At 40.9% G+C, this 24062-nt stretch overlaps 1 protein-coding gene across 6 annotated transcripts in view; it reads left to right on the top strand.

Moving 5' to 3' along the window:
- The first annotated feature begins 6459 nt into the window (after positions 1-6459).
- Positions 6460-24062, top strand: part of cnot1 (CCR4-NOT transcription complex, subunit 1) — a 188800-nt gene continuing 171197 nt past the window's right edge. For 2 of the 6 annotated variants that reach the window (XM_080187259.1, XM_080187254.1), the window contains exon 1: positions 6461-7435. In XM_080187259.1, coding sequence (XP_080043385.1) covers positions 7334-7435 — 102 coding nt within the window. In that variant the 5' untranslated portion in view covers positions 6461-7333. Of the gene's footprint in view, positions 7436-24062 lie in introns of all 6 variants that reach the window. The other 4 variants (XM_080187260.1, XM_080187257.1, XM_080187255.1 and 1 more) reach the window with 3 other exon arrangements.

Below are 24062 nucleotides of genomic sequence, written 5' to 3'. Positions count from 1 at the left end.
GCTAACACCTCTGGCTCCCATTATATCGCTAACGGAAATGCCTTTGCAAACCAGGCAGCCAAACAGGCGTTGTTAACTCCCCCACCATCCTTGTGCTCAGTTTAACCTCAGTACTGGTTAGTGAGCCCCTAACAGAATCACAAGCATTAGCGCTAGTGCAAAATTCAACTCCAAATACTGAACAGGCTAAATAGAAAACAGCTGATTGCCCTCCCCATACTCACAAACTGTCTAGGCTGCCTCTGATGATCATCTTACAGTGCCCCCACAACTACACCCATATTTGGCACATATTGCCCATAGTGTTACCCACATGAGTAAAGGAGGGATGATAGACATCATTAAGAAGTATGCACACACAACGTGTCAAAAATTTAATGTTGGGAAAGCAACAAAGACCACAGGTGCAGTGTTACCAAAGGCTGAAGGCCCATTTGTAAATATACAAGCTGATTTTGTACAATAGCTAAAGTAAATGGATATGAATATATGCTTGTAATAGTAGATACATTCTCAAGATGGATAGAATCTTTTTCAACCTGAAAAGCAGATGCCCTAAAGGTTGCTAAAATTTTAATAAAAGTTATGTGTAGATATGGACTTCCACAATATGTAAATAGCGATAGAGGAACACTTTACAGGAAATGTAGTAAAGGAATTGCGTTAAGCATTGGACATCAAACACTGCCCATACCATCTGCAATCCTCAAAGTAAAGATTATTTAATAGCCACAAATAAGACTTACATTAACACTGCAAGAAGTTACTGTGAAATTCCCCTAGTTGCCACACTCTGGTGCCTGTTTGGGTCAATGTACCTAACCAGCATATCTTTGGACTGTGGAAGGAAACCTCTGATTGTGTCACCTAATGTTTTAAATGTTACTATTATTATAAAATATGACCAAGCATGTTTACCAAATGGTGTAACATCAATTAGATCCAAATTATTGGAAAAGATGACAAACAGGAAGGAACTAGGAACCATTCTGGGAGGAATAGGGGCAGGAATAGGCACTATTAATACAATGGATTTGAAAACCTTACAAAACAAAATACAAAAGATGGGATCATTGATAGGAAAAGGATATGGGATTGGATTAAAACTGACAGACGCAAGTACCAAGTCACACCTTATAGATTGGTACTCAGATAAGATGCAGTGGAAACAAATAAAGGGAGTAGGTAGAGAACAGGAAAACGTTAATGAAAATTCTACTTAAGAATGGGATTACACATTCTGTTGAAGAAAATAAATTGTACAAGAACTCTTAAGAGCACGAAGAGAAAGGCATGCTGTGGGCGGGGATCTGAGGTTAGCTAGAAAAGTAACAGTTAGGAAAGAAAGAGTTAAGATGATTTTCACCCAACTTGAAGATGTTAGCGGTTTGATCATGTATGGGTGCAATTAATTGAATTCTGATTTTGAATGTGAAATACTTTACATTTAAATTAAATTGAAAGGAATTTAAATAATGTATTTTAACATTTTTAAAATGAATCTGTATTTCAGTCAAATGAATGCTGCAGATATTAGTGATATAAATTCTTAAGTCAGAACTTAGCAGAGAAAATACAATGTTTCAAATTGGGAATAGTTGGTGAAACAAATTATATTAATAACAATGAAGCCTATGTTGACAAAGCATGAAATGATATCAGGCTTCGGGCCCAAGTTTGATATTATCTATCTTTAGCAATTTGCCAAAGTTAAGGTAGACATAGAATGGCATTCTTAGTAACATAAAGATTAGGAGATGGTCTATGCCAAATAGGTGATGATTTGGAATTGGAATAGGCCAATAAAATGTCACTATATTGGGTTGTGTATCGCAGTTGGTTGAGGTAATCTGTCATAATAAGAGTGACACATTAATAATAAAATGAAATTGTATTAAGCTAATTAGTAGGAAAAACTTAGATAAGAAAAAAAGTATAATTGTATTGGATTTTGGCACAAACTTTGAGATCTTTGGGAAGACTTTGTGGCACTCTGTACTGCTTGGCTATCTGAAGGCTGTAGGTCAATGTGTTTCGTTTGTTTTATATGTTTTTAATAAATTTTAATACATTTTAAGCTGAGAAATTTGTCTTTGCAAGATTTAATTTTCAAGAATTCTTAGTTTTTCTAAGAAAAAAGGTCACCATTTGAAAATTCCCCACTTCACATGTCTATACCTGGCCGAGGATGGGATGCTTTATTTTTTACTGATCAGCAATTGCAAATTGAACCAGATTTAAAATGCACAAGATGTGATACTTCAGAATGTACTGTTACTATGCAAGCTGTGAATGTTACAAAAGCTCACGCATGACGCAAATTTGTAGTTCTACTTCACTTGTTTGGAGAAACCTTTTGGACTTCTGAGTTTAAAGGAAACTGGATTGATGAGAAAAATAATACTTACATGGGAAAAGAATGCATGAAATGGCCTAACTGTATGCTGTGTCCTGTACATTCTCCTATACATGAACCATGTAGTTTTAACCATTCTGAAGGAAACTGATTGTGGACTAGGATAATATAACTCCAGGCCACTATGCATGAAATTGTACAAAATAAAGCCTGCATCACCAGCTCACATGAAGTATACACAGATGGGCAATGATGACAACCACCCATAACTGAGTGTTGTAATGAAATATACACTATTTTGACACCTTTGATAATCAAGCTTGGTGGGTGAAGGAATGTTGAGTTCTATCACAAAGTGGCTCAGATTGAAATTTTATCATCAATGGTTAACCTAGAAAGACTGCAGACATTTCTCAAGAACAATGTAAAGATTGACGAAGCCTTGCAATGAAGAGGAAAACAATTAAGTGAAGCCAGAGTTACAATCATCTACTCTCAAAATGAACTTGTACGCTTGTTTGACGAAATATCCTCCCTGATGGCACATTACTGGTTGAACGTTTTTAAGGGATGGTCTCCAAAGGCCTCCGCTGTATTATCCTTGCTTGTACATCCTATTGTTGTAATGATGACAGTGACTGGATTATTGCTCATTTTTATCTGAACATTATGGTGTAAACATTTGACACCTTGTAAACTCAGTAATGACATTAAGTGATACTTTTATGGCTAGAGAAAGGGTGCCATTAAGGGACTAAGTAAGTAAAATTGTGCTTGTAAAGCACAAAAGGAGGGACTGAGAAAGTAGAATATAAATAAAGGTCTAACTCAGAAAATATGGGTTGGCATGACTTGAATAAAATGAAGGCATACAAAGAATGGAATGCTTTGGGAAAAGAAAAGCTAGTGTCTCAAGTTGTGTAGGGGGGATGGATTAGCCATGGTATATGTGTGGGGTTAGGGGGAAAGGGCCTGGGCAAGATATTCTGTCAGAGAGTTTGTGCAGACTCAATGGACCAAATGGCCTTCCTCTGCACTGTATGGATTCTATGATTGACATTTGCTTGCCTTCTCAATGTATATATGCGAAATGATGATCATTTGGTACTGTGCTGAGTCTTGGGAATTCGCTGCTTAGCATACTGAATATAAAGTTGAAAATTCTCAATAAAAGTATTATTTAAAAAAATGCTGTGGGTCTAAAGTCATATGTAGGCCAGACCAGGTAAGGGTGGCAGATTTCCTTCCCTAAAGGACATTCGTAAACGAGATGGATTTTTATGACAATCAATGATAGCATTGTGGTCACCATTACTGATATTACCTTTCAATTCCGGATTTATTAGCTGAATTTAAGTTCCAACAACAGCTGTCCCCTAGCCTGGGCCTCTGGAGACAGTCTCCCCTCAAATTCAACTTTATACTTTGCATGCAATGACCTCCTACTGCTCTATACTGACATATCCATTTGTCACCATCTGCTGTTTACTTGTGTACACCTTGTTTAAGCCACACCCAAGTTACAAATACTAATTCAGCTTTGTGCTTACAGTACTTAGCACCTATTCAGGCAATCACTTACAGCTGAATGACAGTGAATTGTTACTGATGTGCGGTATCTTCGTTGGATTTAAAAGTTCCCAAAGTGTGGTCTGCTGACCGAGGCTTATCCATGATGTTCACTCCAGGTGGTTCGTGAGCTGGGCCAAAACGCAGGTTAATGTGCAATGCCACAGCTGAAGCCACATAAAAGAACAGACAGAATCCTCATCCCTACCATTCATGTGACATCATACAATTGGACCAACTCCCACGTTGACAGCACGTGAGTAACAACAAAATAATGATCTACTATTACAACATCCAACTGCAAGATTGAATAGCTGAAAACAAAGAGAAACCAGTTGAATGTGGAGCCCATCATGAAACTTAAGCTCCTCAGTTTAGAACCAAAAGCTACACCATTTTTCCCATTAATGTTTTTCTTCCCATTCATTTTGAAGAAGTTTGTTTTGCAAGCATATGAAAATGGGTGGGGGTACACCCACAGAGTTTTTACCCAGCCTATGAAGTCTGCAGATGAAAAGGTTTGAGGGCCTTTTTAACAACATTTAGAACAAGTTTCCTCGGGAAATTAGATGGGAAGTGGAACTAACTGGGATGTTTCAGAGTGCTGGCATGTACCCGATAGATTGAATGGCCTCCTTCTGTGCCATAAATAACCTACAATCTAATCTATGATTCATAACTCATTACCACAGAGCGACTGAAACAAAGAATGTTGACACACATTTATGGGAGATTTGATCCCGGGATGAGGAAAGCATGGTAAAGAAACGACAGACGTTGAATACAGTTTGTCTGGTGTAGAATCCCCCTGGTGAGACAATGAGAGTGGAAGAGGGTTTGTGTGGAGTAGAATTCCCAGGAGAGATGTCAGAGTCTCTGCAATCTTCTCTCCCTTGTCTCACAGTATAGCCTTGGATACATCTCATCTGGGTAACTTCTCCACTAAAACCTCCTCTCTTTCAATGTTAATCTATTTAATTGTATCATAGTCCCCTTCCCTGCCTTCTATATCTACATTGTCCTTTTCCATTGTGAACACAGATGCAAAATACTCATTTAATACCTCCCTATGACTTTTGGCTCCACACACAAATTGCCACTTTGGTCCCTACTCTTTCCCTGGATACCCTCTTGCCCTTAACATACTTGTAAAACATCTCGGAATTTTACTTTTCCCCGTACATGTTTTTTCCATGTCCCCTCTTTGCTATCCTAATTTCTTTATTATGTATCTCCTGCACTTTATATACTACTCTAAGGCATCCAGTGAATTTGCCATGACCCTCTCTTTTTTCCTTATCCAAAGCTGAATATCCCTTGACATCAGGGTTCTCTGGAATTTTTGATACTACCTTGTTGGTGTAGGGGTAGAATCCCACAGGAGAGACAATAAAAGTAGAAGAGGGTTTGTGTGGGGAGTGTAGGAGACCAAAGGCCTCGGGTTGATGCCATAAACCCAGTCACAAGAGCACAATTAGCTCCATACGTGGAGCCCTCACAGATTCATTGTCTATATTATCTCGGTTTTTCTGTCGAAACTAATGTTTTGGCCAGAATTATACGTCATAATTTAAACGTCACATGATACAAATATTTTTAGATTTAAATATAGAGAGTGATTTAGTCACTGATGCTAACATAAAGTAGTTTATAACATGATTATAATTAAAATAAAATACACAACTCGATGAGGAACCATAGCCTGCAAGCATTGAACCGTACCATTACGATGAAGGAGGTAAAGCGACTAGTTTGTGAATGGTCCCTGCAGATGGAGGAGGGGAAAAGGAGGAGGCGGCGCTTGTGATTGGCCCAGGAGGGAGGAGACGAAGAGGATTGGCTCCGACGTGAAAGGGTGGGGTTTGGTAGCCCTGGCGGGGCGGGGTTTGTGATCAACTCCTTTCGGGAGCGGAGGGAAGGGGCGGGGTTTACGGTTGGCGGGGGGAGGGGATCGAAACTGGCTGTGGAGGGGGTGTGCGATAGGCTCTTGTGGAGTAGGGGCGTGGTTTGTGATGGTTTCCGGCGGGTTGGGAGCGGGCTATGATTGGTCGGAGTGGTGTTTGTGATTGATAACTGGATTTCTGATTGGCTTTGGCGGGTTGGAAGCGGGGTTTGTAATTGGTCGGGGCGGGGGGCCGGATTTGTGTTTAACTATGGCGGGGTAGGGGCAGGTTTATGATTGGTTGAGGCGGGTGGGAGCGTGGTCTGTGATTGGTCAGGCAGGTTGAAACGTGACCTGTGATAGGCTGGACTGAGGTGAAGGCGGGCAATGTGACTGGATGAGGCGGGGCCTGTGATTGGCTGCGGCAGAGGTGGGGGCGGGGAACGGTGGCGCCTTCACTCGAACGTTGTAAAAAGAGGACCGGGGGGGTGGGGGCAGGGGGCGGAACATGACAAAAAAAATGACATATTTAAAAAAATAAAATAACAAACTTTGAACACAAAACCCACATTCTTCCCCGCTTCAACCTACTCACCGGAAACCCCTCAAACTTTATCCCCCTCCTCCCTCCATCAAAAACTCGGAGCAGTCTCGCTCTCGCCCGTCTAATCGCGCGACTAATCGGCGGGCTCGGGGTTGTTTTCCTCCTGGTACCGGGCATCCTCTCTTTAAAACTAGAGAAAATCAATTGAAGTGGCAATTTTATTTTCGTTTGAATACAATAAGTATTGGGCGGGCGCTGAAAGTTTTCTGAGGAATATATATTTTATTGAGTTTTTTTGTGTTATTGTGTTTGTCGATGGTTCCAAGATGGCGCAGTGAGTGAGTGAGTGAGGGAGCGAGCGAGGCCCCGCCGCCTGCCCGCCATTTGCAGCCGCTCGACACCGTGCCCCGCCAGCGACAGCGACACCGAGCCCCAACCCACACAACCCTCCCCCTTCCCTCCTCCCCACCCCCTGTTTCCCTTCCCTGCCACCCTCCGGCCAATCCCCCTCCCCATTTCTCAGTCTCTCTCTCTCTAACCCTTACCGGCAGAGCAGCGCCATGTTCGGGCTACACGGAGGAGGAGGAGGAGGAAGAGCAACAGCGGGAGAAAAGTGAGCGAGGGAGCCCGGCGACAGGCTGAAGAAAAAAAGAGAGTGAGTGAGAGAGACTGACGGACGGACGGGGGGGTGGGGGCCCGAGTCTTGAACTGAACTGGAGCGGAGCGGAAGCGGAGCAAACACTGTGTGAAGTGACCATCGGAGCGGCGGACTCTTCCCGTGAGAACATTTAGAAGGAGTTCCCTCCCCCAGCCCCACTCCCCCTACCAAAAAACACCCTCCCTCCTTCCATCGTTGTATATTTAAAGAAAGAAAGAGAGAGGAAAGGCGCTGAAGAGAAAAGATAAATTTTTCTTTTTCCAGTAAAAGAAAGGGGAATAATGACCATTTCCCGCTTTCCTCAGCTGACCGCCCCGACCAGCAATGAATCTTGACTCGTTATCGCTGGCCTTGTCTCAAATCAGCTACCTTGTGGACAACCTGACCAAGAAGAATTACAAATCCAGCCAGCAGGAGATCTCTCATGTGAGTTTTCTTTTTCTTCCCCCCCAAGAAACAAGTCTCTCGCACACTGTACGGGAGGCCCAGGGAGCCTGAGGCCTCTTGCCTTTCGCAGAGAAAGAGAAAGTGTGTATGTGTGAGAGAGGGAGGGATGGGAGACAAACTGTAATGTAACTTAATTTAAAAAAAACTCGTGATTGAACGGTGACTTTATAGACTGATCGCCTTCTTTAATTACAAAACATTAATCCCAGTAAGAAAGTAGGGAGGCGAATAGGAACTCACATGGTGAAGTCTGGGCCTACGAAAAGTTAATGGTTAGGCATTGCATTAAAACGTTTAACGTTTCCGTGGGTAGTCAACGACTTAGTCGCTGAAACAGATGGCAGAAAGTTTTTTTTCACGTTTGGGAAACATTAAGCTTGTTGTAAGAGGCTCAACTTGGCGAGTTACTAACTCATTCAGGAGTGAGGCCTAGTAAAAGGATCAGTAAAAAGTGGGGGAAGGGAAGGAATGGAGTTGATGTGTATGGTATGTAAAACTAGATCTGAAAGTAATTCAGTCCAACAATATCTTAAGCTTGACGATGTAGCTTTCTCAATCGGTAAAGTTTGTGTATTTAATCTCTTCCTCTTTAATCTACAAAAGGTTTCAATTCAAGTATGCAAATTCATTGACAACCTAGCTACGGCTCATTATGTTCCCAATTTTGAAATACTCTGCTACACTTAAATCCTATTCTATCCTCATTTGATGAGTTCCTTGGTTCAACTCAAGTTGAGAGAAACTTACTTAAGATCCACCGAACTCCAAAAACAAATAATCACTGGATTTTAGAAGCAAATCACTCTGGAAGTGTTATCGAAGTGTAACTCTCTCACTTTTTAAAGTTGAGTACACATGTTAGCCATTGGAAAGAAATGGAAGTTGTAGGAAATATCAATACTTGAATGGGAGCTCCAAAGGCAAAAACCATGTTGAGAGTTTTGTTTTTAAGCTGGAATAGAAAAGCTGGATTTGGGCCTAAATGGAGAATGACAAAGACTTGAATTTGGAAACAATCATGTAGTTTGCAAATATGCTGAATGTTTATAAACAAAAGATGCAATTTTGTGATTTTGTTACTTGAACATTGATTATTCAGAAAATGAAATAACTATTCATAATTCAATTATTGTTGCATAGCAACATAATAGTTTGAAATAAAATGCTGGAAATACTCAGGTAAGGTAGCATCTGTGGGGTGGGGGGGGGGGGCTGTGCACGGTAGGTAGTGTGTTGGTCACTTTTCATCCAAATAATTTGTAATTTGAACCCCACTAGTTTTTGTCATAGTTCAATGTTTAAACCAGAAGATTCAACTGAGTTCCAAAACTTGGTGAACTTTTTGGACAAATATGTGCGATGAGATGTGTAATCTTGAATTGACTTCCATGCATCTAAAAGAATTTACCTTAATGTGCTTCGGTGCACGTTTATTAATTGCATATAAACTTGGCCTCACTCATCAAGTTGGGATAGTTTATAGTTGTCAGAGTTATTTCAGCAAAAATAAAATGGATCAACAAAAATGGTATCAGGAAATATAGTAAGACAAAATACAACGAACCCCCTTTCCCCCTCCCTCTATTTTTAGTGGACAAATAAGGCTTTGTTTCTAATCTCCCTTCTCAGCCAATAGTCTCCCCAGCCATTGGAATAGGTGTCATATCTCCAGTAGTTGAGGGAGGATTAAGTCTGATTGAATTTGGCCTAAATAAGCCAGGTTATTGCTATTCGATGTGAGCTCCCTTAAGGGCAAGTTGAGAGGTCATACGACACCATGCTGCTCCTTCATCTGGTGAAGTGATGAAGGAGCAGTGTTCCGAAAGCTTATATTTCAAATAAATCTGTTTGACGATAACCTGTTGGACTATAACCTGGTGTTTTGTGACCTCTCATCTCATCCACCCAGTCCAACACCGGCATCCCCACATCATACCCCTTAAAGGCTATCTTAGATCACCGTTGTGACTGTTACCTTCATTTGATTTGCATCTTGTACCAAAAATAAAATGGTTGGCGAAAGATTTGACCTGGAGTTTGGGATACGTTCCATCTTGCTGATGCAGGAACAATATTTTGGAATTGTTTTTGCACGAATAGAAAAAGAATGACTACCTACATCTTTTCACATTGTTAGGAAGCCAATAGTAAAGGTGCATTTTTTTTGGTGATGCACAAAAGGCTTTTGAGAGATTTTGCAAATAATTGGCATACTGTTATTGTTCTGTTTGGGTACCGATTGAATATTACTGTACACGGTACATTAAGAAATCTTGCAGCTACAAAGTCTTCAAAGGAGCACCTGCCAGAGATCCAGTGTTGTCTGCTTCTGGATGTTTTGTGTGGTGATGTTGGTGAGGCCAAAGTGGTACTTGACTGGGTTGTGATCATACTGATCGTTATGCCCGTAAACAATCAAATCAACATAGTATGGGGTTACGAGGATAGGGCCTGGATGGGATTGTAATTGGTACAGACTTGATGGGCCGAATGGCCACCTCCTGTACTGTAGGGATTCTATGAATGAAAAATCTCAAGTTTGAGAAGATTTTGATGTCCATAATTTAAAAAAAACACTTTTCACCTCTTTAGCATTGGCCATCTAAATTCTCCCATGGTGGTGGGGGCATGGTGACACAACGGGTAGCGCTCTGCTTCACAATGCTAGGGTCCTGGTTCGATTCAGCCTTTGGGTCATTTTCTGTGTGGAGTTTGTACATTTTCCATGTGTCTGTGTGGGTTTCCTCCTGCACACCAAAGATAGGTTGATTGTCCATGCCAAGTTGCCCCTTTGTGTCCCAGGATGTGTCAGTTAGAGAGGTTAGCAGGATAAATGTGAGTTTGTGGGGCATGAGGCCTGAGGTGGAATTGTTATTGGTGTATGCTCGATGGGCTGAATGGCTACCTACGTTGTAGAGTTTCTATGGTTTCTTTAAAATTCAAAGGTGGAGCGTCTATCTTCCAAAGATTCAAAGAGATGCAGGTTAGGTTGATTGGCCGTGCTAAACTGATCCTAGTGTCAGGGAGAATTAGCAGGGTAAATACGTGAGGTTACGGGAATAGGGCCTGGGTGGGATTGTGGTCAGTGCCGATTTCATGGGGCAAATGGCCTTCTGCATTGTAAGGATTCTGAGTATACCTGAATAGACGTTGGAATCCCCTAGGCAATTGAGATTTTCACAATAACTTCATTGCAATGTTAATGTAAGCCTATCTGTGACTAATCAATAAACTTCAAAGAGTAGAGTTTGGCATTTACCTGTATTGTTGAGAGTCGTGTCCAGGGATAGTTAAGGGGCCTGCATGGCAGTAAGGCATACTGGTGGTATTGCAAGTCCCTGAAGTGAGATTCCAGTGAATCTGTTGTTCTTTTGGAAAAACTATATCTTTCTAACAGGAATTCCAGCAAGACTTCGGTAACCTGAGCTTCTTAGGGTTTATAAAGACTAATTATTATCTCTTGGATTTTGCATGGTATTCTTCATGAGACAGTGAGTTTCACTAGCTTTTTTCTGGCTTATCAGCTTGAGATGCTGCTTTTAATGTCCTTCTAACCTATTATCCTTGAGCTCCTTTACCCTTCTGCTGAAATGCACCTACTTCCATTCATGGCATAATTAGTTTTTAACCATCACGGTTACATTGGCTAAATAAAAATGGCAGTACAGTTCAATTTCTCTATTAATTGTTTAGAAGATAAATTAGATGTTATCAGTATCTCTGATTATTGCATAAAGTATCATTTCTGCGTTAGAACCCTTATTAAGGAAATAATGCTAGGATGTTTGGAAAGTCAAATGCAATCTGTCACAGTGTATTTTTATGCAAGGTAAATCGTGTTTGACTAATTTGCTAGAGTTCTTTAAAGATGTAACAAGCAAAGTGGATAACAAGAATTCTGTAGATGTAACACATCTGGACTTCTAGAAGGCATTTGATAAAGTGCCACACAAGGTTAATACACAAGGTAAGATCACATGGGGTTAGGAGTAATTTACTAGCTTGGATAGAGGACTGACTAACCAACACAAAACAGTGTTGGAATAAATGGGTCTTTTCCTGGTTGGCAAGGTGTAACTAATGGAATGCCATAGCGTTCAGTTATTGGGGCCTCAACTACTACTTGTGTTTAATTACTTGGCTGCAGGGATAGAAGGTACTTGAGCAAAATTTGCTGATGTCACTAACATAGGTGGAATAGTAAATTGATAAATAAACAATTTACCGATGGATTTAAGTTGTGGGCCTAAATTTGACAGAGTTTAATATGGATAAGTGTGAGGTTATGATGTGGAGATGCTGGCATTGGACTGGGGGAAACACAGTAAGAAGTCTGACAACACCAGGTTTAGGTCCAACTGATTTATTTGATAGTAAACTCACAACCTTTTGGGGCTTGCCCCTTCGTCAGGTGAACTCTCCATTCACCTGACGAAGGGGCAAACCCTGAAAGCTTGTGAGTTTACTATCAAATAAATCAGTTGGACCTAAACCTGGTGTTGTCAGACTTCTTACTAAGTGTGAGATTATCCATTTTGGTCAGAAAAATAGGCAATTCATATAAATGGAGAGAAACTTCAGAGTGCTTCGTTGCAGAGGAACCCAAGTGTCCTCGTGCATGAATTGCAGAAAATTAGTATACAGGTACAGCAGCTAATATAGAAGACAATTGAATTTTTGCACGTATTGCTAAAGGAATAAAGTATAAAAGTAGGCAAGTGTTACTGTAACTATACAAGTCATTGCTGAGACTGCACCTGGAGTATTGTGCACAGCTTTGGTTCCCTTCCTGAGGAGGGATGTAGTGGTATTCGAGGCAGCTCAGAGGATGTTCACTAGATTAATTCCAGCGATGAGGAGTTTGTCTTATGAAGACAGATTGAGCAGTTTTGAGAGAGATGTATTGAGATACGTAAGATGCTAAAATAGATTGTCAGGGTAATATAGAAAGGATGTTCCCCTGTGTGGGGCAACCTAGAACAGGAGATCATCGTTTTAGGATAAAGGGTAGAAGATTTGAAATGAATAAGGAACATAAGAACATAAGAAATAGGAGCAGGAGTAGGCCATCTAGCCCTTCAAGCCTGCCCCGCCATTCAATAAGATCGTGGCTGATCTGTTGTGGCTCAGTTCCACATTCCTGTCCTCTCCCCATAACCCTTAATCCCCTCTCTTATCAAAAACCCATCAACCCGCGTCTTAAAAATATTTAGCGAGGTAGCCTCCACCACTTCAACGGGCAGAGAATTCCAGAGATTCACCACCCTTTGAATGAAGAAGTTCCTCCTCAACTCCGTTCTAAACCGCCCCCCCCCCTTTATCTTGAGGCTGTGCCCCCTAGTCCTACTATTCTTTCTGAGCGGGAAGAGTCTCTCCACCTCTATCCTATCCATCCCATTCATCATCTTATACGTCTCAATGAGATCTCCCCTCATTCTTCTAAACTCTAACGAGTACAAGCCTAGTTTAGAACATAGAACACTACAGCACAAACAGGCCCTTCGGCCCACGAGTTGCGCCGATCACATCAACACCTACCAACCTACAGACCTATCTATAACCCTCAATCTCATTAAACCCCATATACTCATCCAGAAGTCTTTTAAAAGACCCCAGCGAGTTCGCCTCCACCACCACTGACGGCAGCCTATTCCATTCACTCACCAACCTCTGAGTGAAAAACTTACCCCTAACATCACTTCTGAACTTCCCTCCCTGCACCTTAAATCTGTGTCCTCTCGTAGCAACCATTTCAACCCGGGGAAATAGCCTCTGAGAGTCCACCCTTAGTTTATTCAGCCTCTCCTCATAGCTCAACCCCCTCAACTCCGGCATCAGCCTAGTAAACCTCCTCTGCACTCCCTCCAAGGCCAAAATATCCTTGCGTAAGTACGGCGCCCAAAACTGCACACAGTACTCCAGCTGCGGCCTCACCAATGCCCTATACAGCTGCAGCAAGACCTCCCTACTTTTATATTCAATCCCCCTCGCTATGAAGGCCAGCATCTCATTCGCCTTCCTGACCACCTGCAGGCTGAGTTTTTGCGACTCATGCACAAGGACCCCGAGGTCCCTCTGCACCGTCGCCTGCTGCAGTTTTTCGCCACGTAGGTAATAATCCTTCCTACCATTATTCCTACCAAAATGGACCACCTCGCACTTGCCAACATTAAATTCCATTTGCCATTTCCTGGCCCATTCGCCCAGCCTATCTAGATCCTTCTGCAGACTCTCCACACCCTCCGCGCAAATTGCCGTTCCACCAATCTTGGTGTCATCAGCAAATTTCGACACCCTACACTCGGTTCCCTCCTCCAGATCATCTATATAAATGGTAAATAGCTGAGGCCCCAGCACCGACCCCTGGGGCACTCCACTAGTCACCATCCGCCAATCTGAATAGCACCCATTGACCCCCACTCTCTGCCTCCTATTTGACAACCAATCCTCTATCCACGCTAACACCCTACCCCCAACTCTATGTCCCCTGACCTTCTGCAATAACCTCTTGAGGTACCTTGTCAAACGCCTTCTGAAAATCAGGGAAGACCACATCCACCGGCTCTCCTCTATCCACCGCCCTAGACACATCCTCATAGAACTCCAGTAAATTTGTCAGACGTGACTTCCCTTTAACGAAACTGTGCTGCGTCTGCTCTATCAAGCAATTCCCCTCAAGATGCCTCGCTATTTCCTCCTTGATGACAGATTCTAACATTTTACCTACAACAGACGTTAAACTAACCGGCCTATAATTCCCTGCCTTTTGCCTGGCACCCTTCTTAAACAACGGTGTAACATTAGCCATTTTCCAATCTTCCAGCACTTCCCCGGAATCCAGCGACGTCTGGAAAATAACCACCAAGGCATCCACTATCACCTGCGCCATTTCTTTCAGAACCCTTGGATGCATTCCATCCGGTCCTGGCGACTTGTCCACAATCAGCCCCTCCAGTCTGTCGAGCACCGCCTCTCTCGTAACAGTAATGTCATTAAGACCCTCCAGTCCTACCACCTTTCCATCTCTAACACCCGGCAAATTATTCACGTCCTCCTTCGTGAAGACAGAAACAAAAAAGTTATTCAAGACCTCAGCCATATCGCCATCCCCTACCACTAAGTCCCCCTTCTCATCCTCAAGGAGAAATGACTTGTCTCAACAGGTTGTGAATCTGTGGAATTCACTACTTCAGAATGCAATGGATGCCAGGACATTGAGTAAATTTGAGAAGATAGACATAGTCATAGAGGTTTACAGCATGGCAACAGGCCTTTGGCCTAACTTGTCCATGCCGCCCCTTTGTTTTTTTAACCACCAAGTCCCAATTGCCTGCATTGGGCCCATATCCCTTTTTATCCATCTTACCCGTGTAACTATCTAAATGGGTTTTAAAAGACAAGATTGTACCTGCCTCTACTACCACATCTGGCAGCTTGTTCCAGACACTCACCACCTTGTGTGAAATAATTGCCCCTCTGGATCCTTTTGTATCTCTCCCCTTTCATCTTAAACCTATGCCCTCTAGTTTTAGACTCCCTTACCTTTGGAAAAAGGTAATGACTATCTGGTTGATCTGTGCCCCTCATTGTTTTATAGACCTCTATAAGATCACCCCAAAGCTTCCTATAGTCCAGAGGGAAAAAGTCCTAGTCTATCCAGCCTCTCTTAATTCAACCATCAAGTCCCAGTAGCATGCTAGTAAATCTTATCTGTATTCTTTCTAGTTTAATATCCTTCCTATAGTAGGGTGACCAGAAGTACACAGTATTCCAAGCGTGGCTGTACCAATGTCTTGTACAACTTCAACAAGACATCCCAATTCCTTTGTTCGATGCTCTGACCGATGAAACCAAGCATGCCGAATGCCTTCGTCACTCTGTCCACCTGTGACTCCACTTTCCAGAAGCTATGAATCTGTACCCTTAACTCTCCCCAGTGCCCTGCCATTAACTGAGTAAGTCCTGCCCTGGCTCGATCTACCAAAATGCATCCCTCATATATATCTAAATTAAACTCCAACTGCATCTCCATTCCTCAGCCCACTGGCCAAATTGATCAAGATCCCGTTGCAATCCTAGATAATCTTCTTCATCGTCCAGTATGCCATCAATCTTGATGTCTTCTGCAAACTTACTAATCATGCCTAAGTTCTCTTCCAAATCATTAATATAAATAACAAATAACAATGGGCCCAGCACTGACTCCTGAGACACACCGCTGGTCACAGGCCTCCAGTTTGAAAAACAACCCTCTATGATCACCCTCTGTCTTCTGTCATCAAGCCAATTTTGTATCTATTTGGCTACCTCACCCTGGATCCCTTGAGATTTAACCTTATACAACAACCTACCATTGCGGTGCTTTATCAAAGGCCTTGCTAAAGTCCATGTAGACACATCACCTGCACTACCCTCACCCTACCTTCTTGGTTACCCCTTCAAAAAATGCAATCAAATTTGAGAGACATGATTTTCCACTCAAAGCCATGCTGACTGTCCCTAATCAGTCCTTGCGTCTCTAAATGCCTGTAAATCCCGTCTCTCAGAATACTTCTAACAACTTACAGATGTGAGGATCACCAGCCTGTAGTTCTCAGGCATTTCCCTGCAGCCCTTTTTAAACAAAGGCACAACATTTGCCACCTTCCAATCTTCAGGCACCCCACTTGTGGCTATTGTTGTTTTCACAATACGGGACCCTCGATTGCCTCCCACAAGGTCCTGGGGGTTTATCTAACTTAATGTGCTTTAAGACTTCCAGCATATCCCTCTCTTTTATATGTACCAAGTTTTCCCCAAATTCCATAACATTCATGCCATTCCCAAGTTCCATATTTCCTCATTCCATACCATCCATGACTACTGAACAGTAAAACCAATAAGAAATATTCATTTAGGATCTCGCCCATTTTTTGTGAATTTTTTAATAAGTATAGGTTGAAGGGATAGCAAAGACCAGATCAGCCACGATCGTGTTGAATGGTGGAACAGGCTCGAGGGGGCTGAGTTGCCTACCGCTGCTCTTAGTTATGTTCTATTTATGTTTTTTGCACCATCTACTTCCAGGATTATATCTAGATGTTTAGAGTCATTGAGGTTTACAACATGGAAACAGGCCTTTCAGCCCAACCTGTCTGTGCCACCCTTTCTTTAGCCACTAAGCTAGTCCCAATTGCCCGCATTTAACCCATAACCCTCTATATTCATCTTACCCATCTTACTATTTAAAATAATTGTCTAAATATTTTTTAAAAGTCAGAATTGTACCCGTCTTGACTACTGCCTCTGGTAGCTCGTTCTAGCCTATGCCCTCTAGTTTAGATTCTACTTCCTGTGGGAAAAGATGTTGACTATACCTTATCTGTGCCCCTCATTATTTTGTGAACCACTAAGGTCACCCCTAAGCCCCCTACACTCCAGGCAAAAAAGTCCAGTCTATCCAGCCTCTCCTATATAGCTCAAACCATCCAGTAGAATCCTAGTAAATCCTTTCTGCACTCTTTCTAGTTTAGTTTAAGAATATTCTTTTTGATACATTTGATTAAGATTGAACAGAAGTGGCTTCCAGGGTCATCATTACCTGCTTCTAACCTCCTGAAAAGCTGCCTTTAGTCCTGCTTTTTCTCCCTGCTAACTAGTTTTTAATTCTGTTTGTTACCTCCTAATTCTCACCCTTCATCTGCCAGTAGCTTTCCATTTGGTGCTTGCCAGAAACTTTCTTAATATCTTTTGACATCCCATCCATTGCATTCGTTTACCAAGTCTATCACTTCCAAAAATGATGCTGAAGTTTGAGCATGATTATCTGTTTTGTAATCTGTACTGCTACTTCTAACTATTTTCATTTTGGATGTGGTAATCTCATCCTTAAAGACAGATTTTGCCCACAAAAGATATTAAAATAACTGATCTGTAAATACCTAGGTCAGCATTCCTTTTTTTGTTTAAAAGTTGATGCTACACTGGCCACTGACCAACCATATGCTTAATAGAAACTGTAATATAATTTCTGTGGAGTTATCCATTATTTCTTTAGGATCCTAGGATATATCTTACCAACCACTTAAGGATTGCAAGTAAAGGATGCAATAATGCAATTTGAGAATTTCTCTTAAAGGATGATGTACTCAGCTGGAACATTTGTAAGAAAGTGGGGTAGATTATTGCTGAAATGTGTGGGATTAGAGTGGAAGAACATAAGAACATAAGAAATAGGAGCAGGAGTAGGCCATCTAGCCCTTCGAGCCTGCCCCGCCATTCAATAAGATCATGGCTGATCTGTCGTGGCTCAGTTCCACTTTCCCGCCCTCTCCCCATAACCCTTAATCCCTTCTCTTATCAAAAACCCATATCAAGATATCAGTCTGTTCAGTACTTGATTGTTATCAATTCACCCTGCTAAAAGTTGTATGTGCGGAGCTCAGGTGAGAGCAAATAGGCTCAGTCATTTAGTAACTAGCTGCACTTGCTGTGAAACCTACATGAAGCATCAGAGACTGACTTATGTCTGTGGAAATGTGTTCCATCCGAGTTACTTTTAAGATCATGGGGGAGAAAATTACTGTGCATAACCAGCTAAATTTGGTTAATGTCAAACTTTGACAATCGGGAGACTTAATTCAGAAGTATCCCAAGGATATAAACTCCAGTTTTTTTTTTCTCTTGGCTATTTAACATCATCCTGCAGATGCTTGTGATAATTGAAATGCAGCAAAAAGTGAAAGGATAGAAGTTGGAAAGATTTCGCCTTGCTTCCATTTTTTTCATTCGGAAATCTCTATTGGACAAACAACCAAGTGAAATACATAGCTTTTCTTCAATTTGGGCATTTTTGTTTTGCAACTACTGGCTGAGTTTTCTGTAAAAAGTCTGACAACACCAGGTTTTAGTCCAACCTATTTATTTGATAATATACTCACAAGCTTTCGGGGTTAGCCCCTTCGTCAGGTGAATGGAGAGTTCTGGCCTCAGACAGAGCATATAAAGCACAGACAGTTTAGAGATTACTGATAAACTGTCTGTGCTTTATATGCTCTGTCTGAGGCCAGAACTCTCCATTCACCTGACGAAGGGGCTAACCCCGAAAGCTTGTGAGTATATTATCAAATAAATAGGTTGGACTAAAACCTGGTGTTGTCAGACTTTTTACTGTGTTTACGCCAGTCCAACGCTGGCATACCCACATCATGAGTTTTCTGTGCCATGGAAACCAGTAACAAAACTTGGCAAGCCACCTGGCAATTGGGGAATCTTTTGGATTTTAAAATTTTTCATATCTGTCTATAGTTTTTCATTCTGTGCTTTGGCTGTAGGAAAATGTTGCTTTTCTAATTGTGAAGTAGCTGCTGAGTAATTGTTAAATTATTCTTCCTTGGCTCAAGGTAGAGGTTTCAAAGGCATAGAGAAAGTCCATAGAAGACACTAAGTGCTTTCAATCATATACTGATCCACTTTAAGATTTCAGTATATTTATTTTATTCCAATGATTTGTTTATGTGCAACAAATCACATGCTGTTAGTAAATAGTGAAGATGTATTGTCTTATTTTAATTTTTTTAAAGAACAGACTTTTCAGCTGTAGAAGTGAGACACCAAAAACAGCTTGTATTTGCTTCACAAAAGAAAGGGCATGAGAAGACCATGCTGCACATTGAGCCTGCTCCACTATTTAACATGACCATGGCTGATCTCTAGTTTCAACTCCACTTTCTGTCCTGCTTCCCATATTCTTCACCTCTCTGAGACTAAAAGTCTTTCTCACTCAGCATTAAATATATTCAATGATGCAGCATCTATAATCTTTGTGGGTAGAGAATTCCAAAGATTTACAGTCCTTTGGGTGAAAAATTTCTTCTCATCTCTCTCCTGAATAATTGGTCCCTAATCTTGCAACTGTTTTAGGTTCTACAGCCAGTGGAAACAATCTGTATGGAGAGACAGTTCTATTAAGAATGCTTGTATTTATTTATGTCCTCATTATGTCTCAATGCTTAACGTATAAAAAAATTTGGATGCAGTCACTGAGTTGTGTTGATAAACATCGTATAGGTAAATCAACACAGGTTGCAGGAATTGGGTACAGAATCTCTATCGATCCTATCTGAGAAACACTTCTGAAGAAGGCAGCATGTAGGGAATGGTGCAGAAGGTGGTAATTCGTCTTGAATGTGGTATTAGACTGAGATGCTGTCTACTTGTATCTATGTATATAAAAGATTTTCTGATATATTTAGGAAGTATATTAAGTTCTGTCTTCAGTTATAGGCAGTCTTTTTCTCTTAATTGACAATCAGTGATTGCAGTACAAGTACAACAGGCTGAATGGCCTCCTGCACTGTAAATTTCTATCATTCTGTGCAAAGTAACTTCACTTGTTTTTTTCAGAATTTAATTTGTGTAAATTGCCACATATCCCTATGCAATTTGAGTCTATGGCTGAAACCCTATCACCACCAGAGGTTTCCAGAATGGAAATCTCCCTTGGCCTCTCTACGTAACTTACAAAAAGTTATTCATAGGTATGAGGCTTGTTTGGATGTCCTGAGGGTGTATTGCAGTTGGTTTGCATGTGCAACAGCTCTTAACAATTTTGTTTAGAGATAACCTACAAAAATATATTTAATATTCCTGTTTTGTTCATGTTTCCCTCCACATTTTCATCATTTTCTCCGCTGTTACGCTGTCCATATATGGCAGGGAGAGGGAGAAACATTGGGTGAGCACTATCAGTAACTCGACCATTGGGGCTTCCAAAAGTACTTTAACATATGCCAAACTAGGTTGGGGGTTTTCACCCAGGTCTGTTTGCTGGAGAGTCATAAAGATTAGTGGGCATGTACTAGATAGCCCTTCTAATTTGCTGTGCTAATGGCTAATCTTCTGCCTGAACTTCTCTTTTCCACCTACTTCCCATTTCCCCTTGTTTATCCAAAAGACCAAAGAAATATCAATCTCTGGTTTAAAAGTTTGGCTTTTGGCTTGGGTGGTAGAGTGGTTAGCACTGCTGCCTGACAGCTCCACGGACCTGGTTTGATCCTTGGCTCGGGTCACTAATTGTGTGGAAATTGCACATTCTCCTTGTGTCTACATGGGTTTCCTTTGGGTGCTCCGGTTTTCTCCCACATTCCAAAGCTGTGTGGGTTAGGTTGATTGGCCATGCTAAATTGCCGCTTAGTGTCCCGGTATGTGTAGGGTAAAGGTATGGAGTTGTGGGGATAGGGCCTGGGTGTGGGATTGTTGTCAATACAGACTCGATGGGCTGAATGGCTTCCTTCTGTACTTGTAGGGTTTCAATGATTTCTTTGAAATACAGTCAAAGACGGAGCATCGATATTCCAAAGATTCAACAACATTGAAAAAAATTGTCCTTGTCTCATTCCTAAATGATCGACTTTGTGGCCTGAAACTGTTCCTGATGTTCCAGATTCCCCAGCCACTGGCAACAACACCCATGGCTACCATGTCAAACCTATTGTATTATTTCTTTGAATGTGATCATGCCTTATTCTTCTAAAATCCAGTACATTTAGGCCCAATTTACTCAGCCTCTCATCATAGGACAGCCCTTTCATTCCAGGAACCAGCCTTGTGAACCTTCGTCTTGCACAAGTAAAATCCCTCCTTAAATGTAGAGACGAAAACTGCTCATAGTCTCCCAGAAGCAGTCACACCAAAGCCCTACACAATTTTAGCAGACCTCCTTGTCCTTGTATTTGCTTGTAATTGCAACTTTCAATTTGTGTTCCTAATTTAATGCTTTTTCTGTATTAGATTTTTACGTCCCTTGTCCAGTTCACCCAAGTCTTTCTGAATATCGATGTTTACATTTTTCATTACATAAAAAAAACCCCTGCTTTTCTATTCTTACTACCAAAGTGAATAATCTTTCACTTCCATTAATTATATTCCCATTTGTCCCTTGTTGTCCTTTTGGTTAATCTGTCTATTTGTTTTGCAGCCACTTCATATCCTCCTCACAATTTGGATTCCCACCTAGCTTTGTATCAGCAGCAAACCTGGGTACATTGCTCCATTTTTTTTCGGTTAAATCATTAATATAAATTGCAAATGCTGAAGCCCTAGAACTGATCCTTGTGACACTCCATTGGTTAGTCTGTCAACTTGAAAATGGCCCACTTATTCCTGGTCTCTGCTTTCAATCTGTTAACAGTCCCCCATTAATCTAATATTATTTCTGCAAATTCCATGAACCCTCATTAACCTTTTATATGGCATTTTTGAACTCGTGTACTATATGTACAGCTTTCTTTTAACTATTACATATCGCATATTACACATACTCATTATATATTCAATTTGTCAAACATGATTTCCCCTGTGTAGAACAATGTTGACCATAATATTTTGTAAGTCTATTGTAAAGAGTTTCTTGTTAGATTCCTGCATTTTCCCAAGGACTGATGTCAAGCTAACTGGCCTGCAGTTTCCTGTTTTCTCCCCTGTCACCCCTTCTTGAATAACAGTGTCATGTTTGCTGATTTCTAATCTTCTGGGATCATTCTAGATTCAAATTTAATAGGGCATTTCATTGTACAATGATCACTTTTGTCTTGGAGGACATTTTATTAAGATTACTAAGCAATGCTACCTCATCACCTAATAGTAGATCTAAAATAACTTTGTTCCATTCAAGCCAATGATAGGGACAATGCTCAGCTGTATGTTGGCGATATGAGTCTCATGCTAAAAGATAAATAATCTACCAGATATTACCCAGCCAGAAGAGAGGTTTATTATAAAGGCAAAATGCTACGGATGCTGGAATCTGAAACAGAAAAATGCTGGAAAATCCCAGAAGGTCTGATTGGTTCTATTCTCTCTCTACAGATCCTATGTTTTGAGCCTGGATTACTCTTTGTCTGAGTTAGACAAAGGGTCATACAGACTCAGCGTTGGTTCTGTTGTCGGACGTGCTGAGATTTTCCATTATTTTGCTATGGAAGAGAGGTTTATATTGTCACTCCACCCCCATTGCTGCTTAAAGCACTATTAAAGGGATTGAGTGAAACCATCAAGTGTTCAGTATTTTCTTGCGACGTATTCAAATTGTCAGAAATTTACTTAAAAATTCCTTGAATATCATTTGAAAAAAGTTGTGTTTATTCACTTCTCTTTAGTCCCTTTCATACCCTGCGATACTGCAAAGGACAGAGTGGATTGGTGACCTGTTTTCAATAATATGCCAATCTCATACCACAAGTGACTTACAAGGTGTGCAAAAACAAAATGTGATGATTCATTTTCATCTTTCTTTTTGTGTAGAAACATATGGCCTTCTGCTAATGGGGCCCAGAAGATAGGTCTGTTTCCCAGTCTACCATGATAGCTGGCTTTGTGGGGAGGGTAGTGAGGATTCTCTCCAAATGGCTTCTACTTCTTGATGGGATGAAAAGTGCTATGACGAAATTGCATTAAATTGCTTTATTTTGCTTCCATCTACGTGATTCTCTTTCATTTCTTACTCTTGCTTGGTGTCATGCTACATATCATCATCTTGTAGCATCCTTAAAGTTTCCTGTGCAATAAACTCTCCAATGTAAGTTTATCTGAAGGGTTATGCAGCTTGGCATTTGGTGCTGATGTTCCATGCTTTGATAATGCCTTTTGGACAATGGCATATTCTACTTTACTATCAGAGCATAACATTCCTTATCTAAATAAATCTGTATTTTGGTCGTATACGTTTTCATGGCTTTTAGTTTGTAAAAGTGTTCACTTATCACATTTAGAATGCGAAATGACAAAGTTTTTTTGCACCCAGTGTAATGGTTTCAGTACAATTCCAAGACTACTGCATGAATCAAAGCCTTGTGATATTGGCCTTTTCAAATGGGTTGACTTTTGCCTTTCATGCTGTAGATTTCCAGCTTTAAATAATACCCAATTAGAAATTATTTGAATTTTCTTACTGGCTCAAAGAACCAAATGTAAAGCCTACATGGAAAAAATAGATGGCTAATAAAACTTAAATGTCACATGAACAAGTAGATAGTAAGTATTTCTGCACAGTTATAAAGCAATAATGCGATTTGATACAATGACTTACAGTTGTGTAGATAAAAAATTATAACTGCCTTCAAACATCCAACTTGACATTGTAGCTTTATAACTATTCTAGCTTATCTTCATTTTTGCCGCTGATTAGCTAATTTTTGATCTGGACCACTATCCTGCTTAGCTGCTGGAATAAAGATGCGTTTAATCTGGTGCGTCCCATTGAAGTGGATATTCCCTGAGGAAAATGGTTCATATAGGCAAATCTAGTAATCACCTCTATGTGCAAGATTTTGAACTTTTGTAGAATCAAAATGTTGCAGTGCAGAAACAGATTATTTGGCCATCAACTGAAAATTAGTGGTTTATTCATTTGAGTCAAAATAACTATTAAATGACTGGCTTTTTTATGGAAAAAAAGTGTTTTCAAAAGGGACACTGAAATGCAATGCTTGAGAAACAGCACAAGACACAAAGCTGAATTCAATGAAGAGGCTTTTGAAAATTGATTTTTGTTTCTGACTGCCAAAGTATTGTATTTTTGATCATGTTGAAAACTTAATCTTGTGTGTTTGCAGCTAAGTTTATTGAG

Source organism: Carcharhinus amblyrhynchos, chromosome 4 (assembly GCF_965287045.1).
Source record: "Carcharhinus amblyrhynchos chromosome 4, sCarAmb.v2.hapA, whole genome shotgun sequence".
Classification (NCBI taxonomy): domain Eukaryota; kingdom Metazoa; phylum Chordata; class Chondrichthyes; order Carcharhiniformes; family Carcharhinidae; genus Carcharhinus; species Carcharhinus amblyrhynchos.
This window is presented reverse-complemented; position numbering and strand designations above follow the sequence as displayed.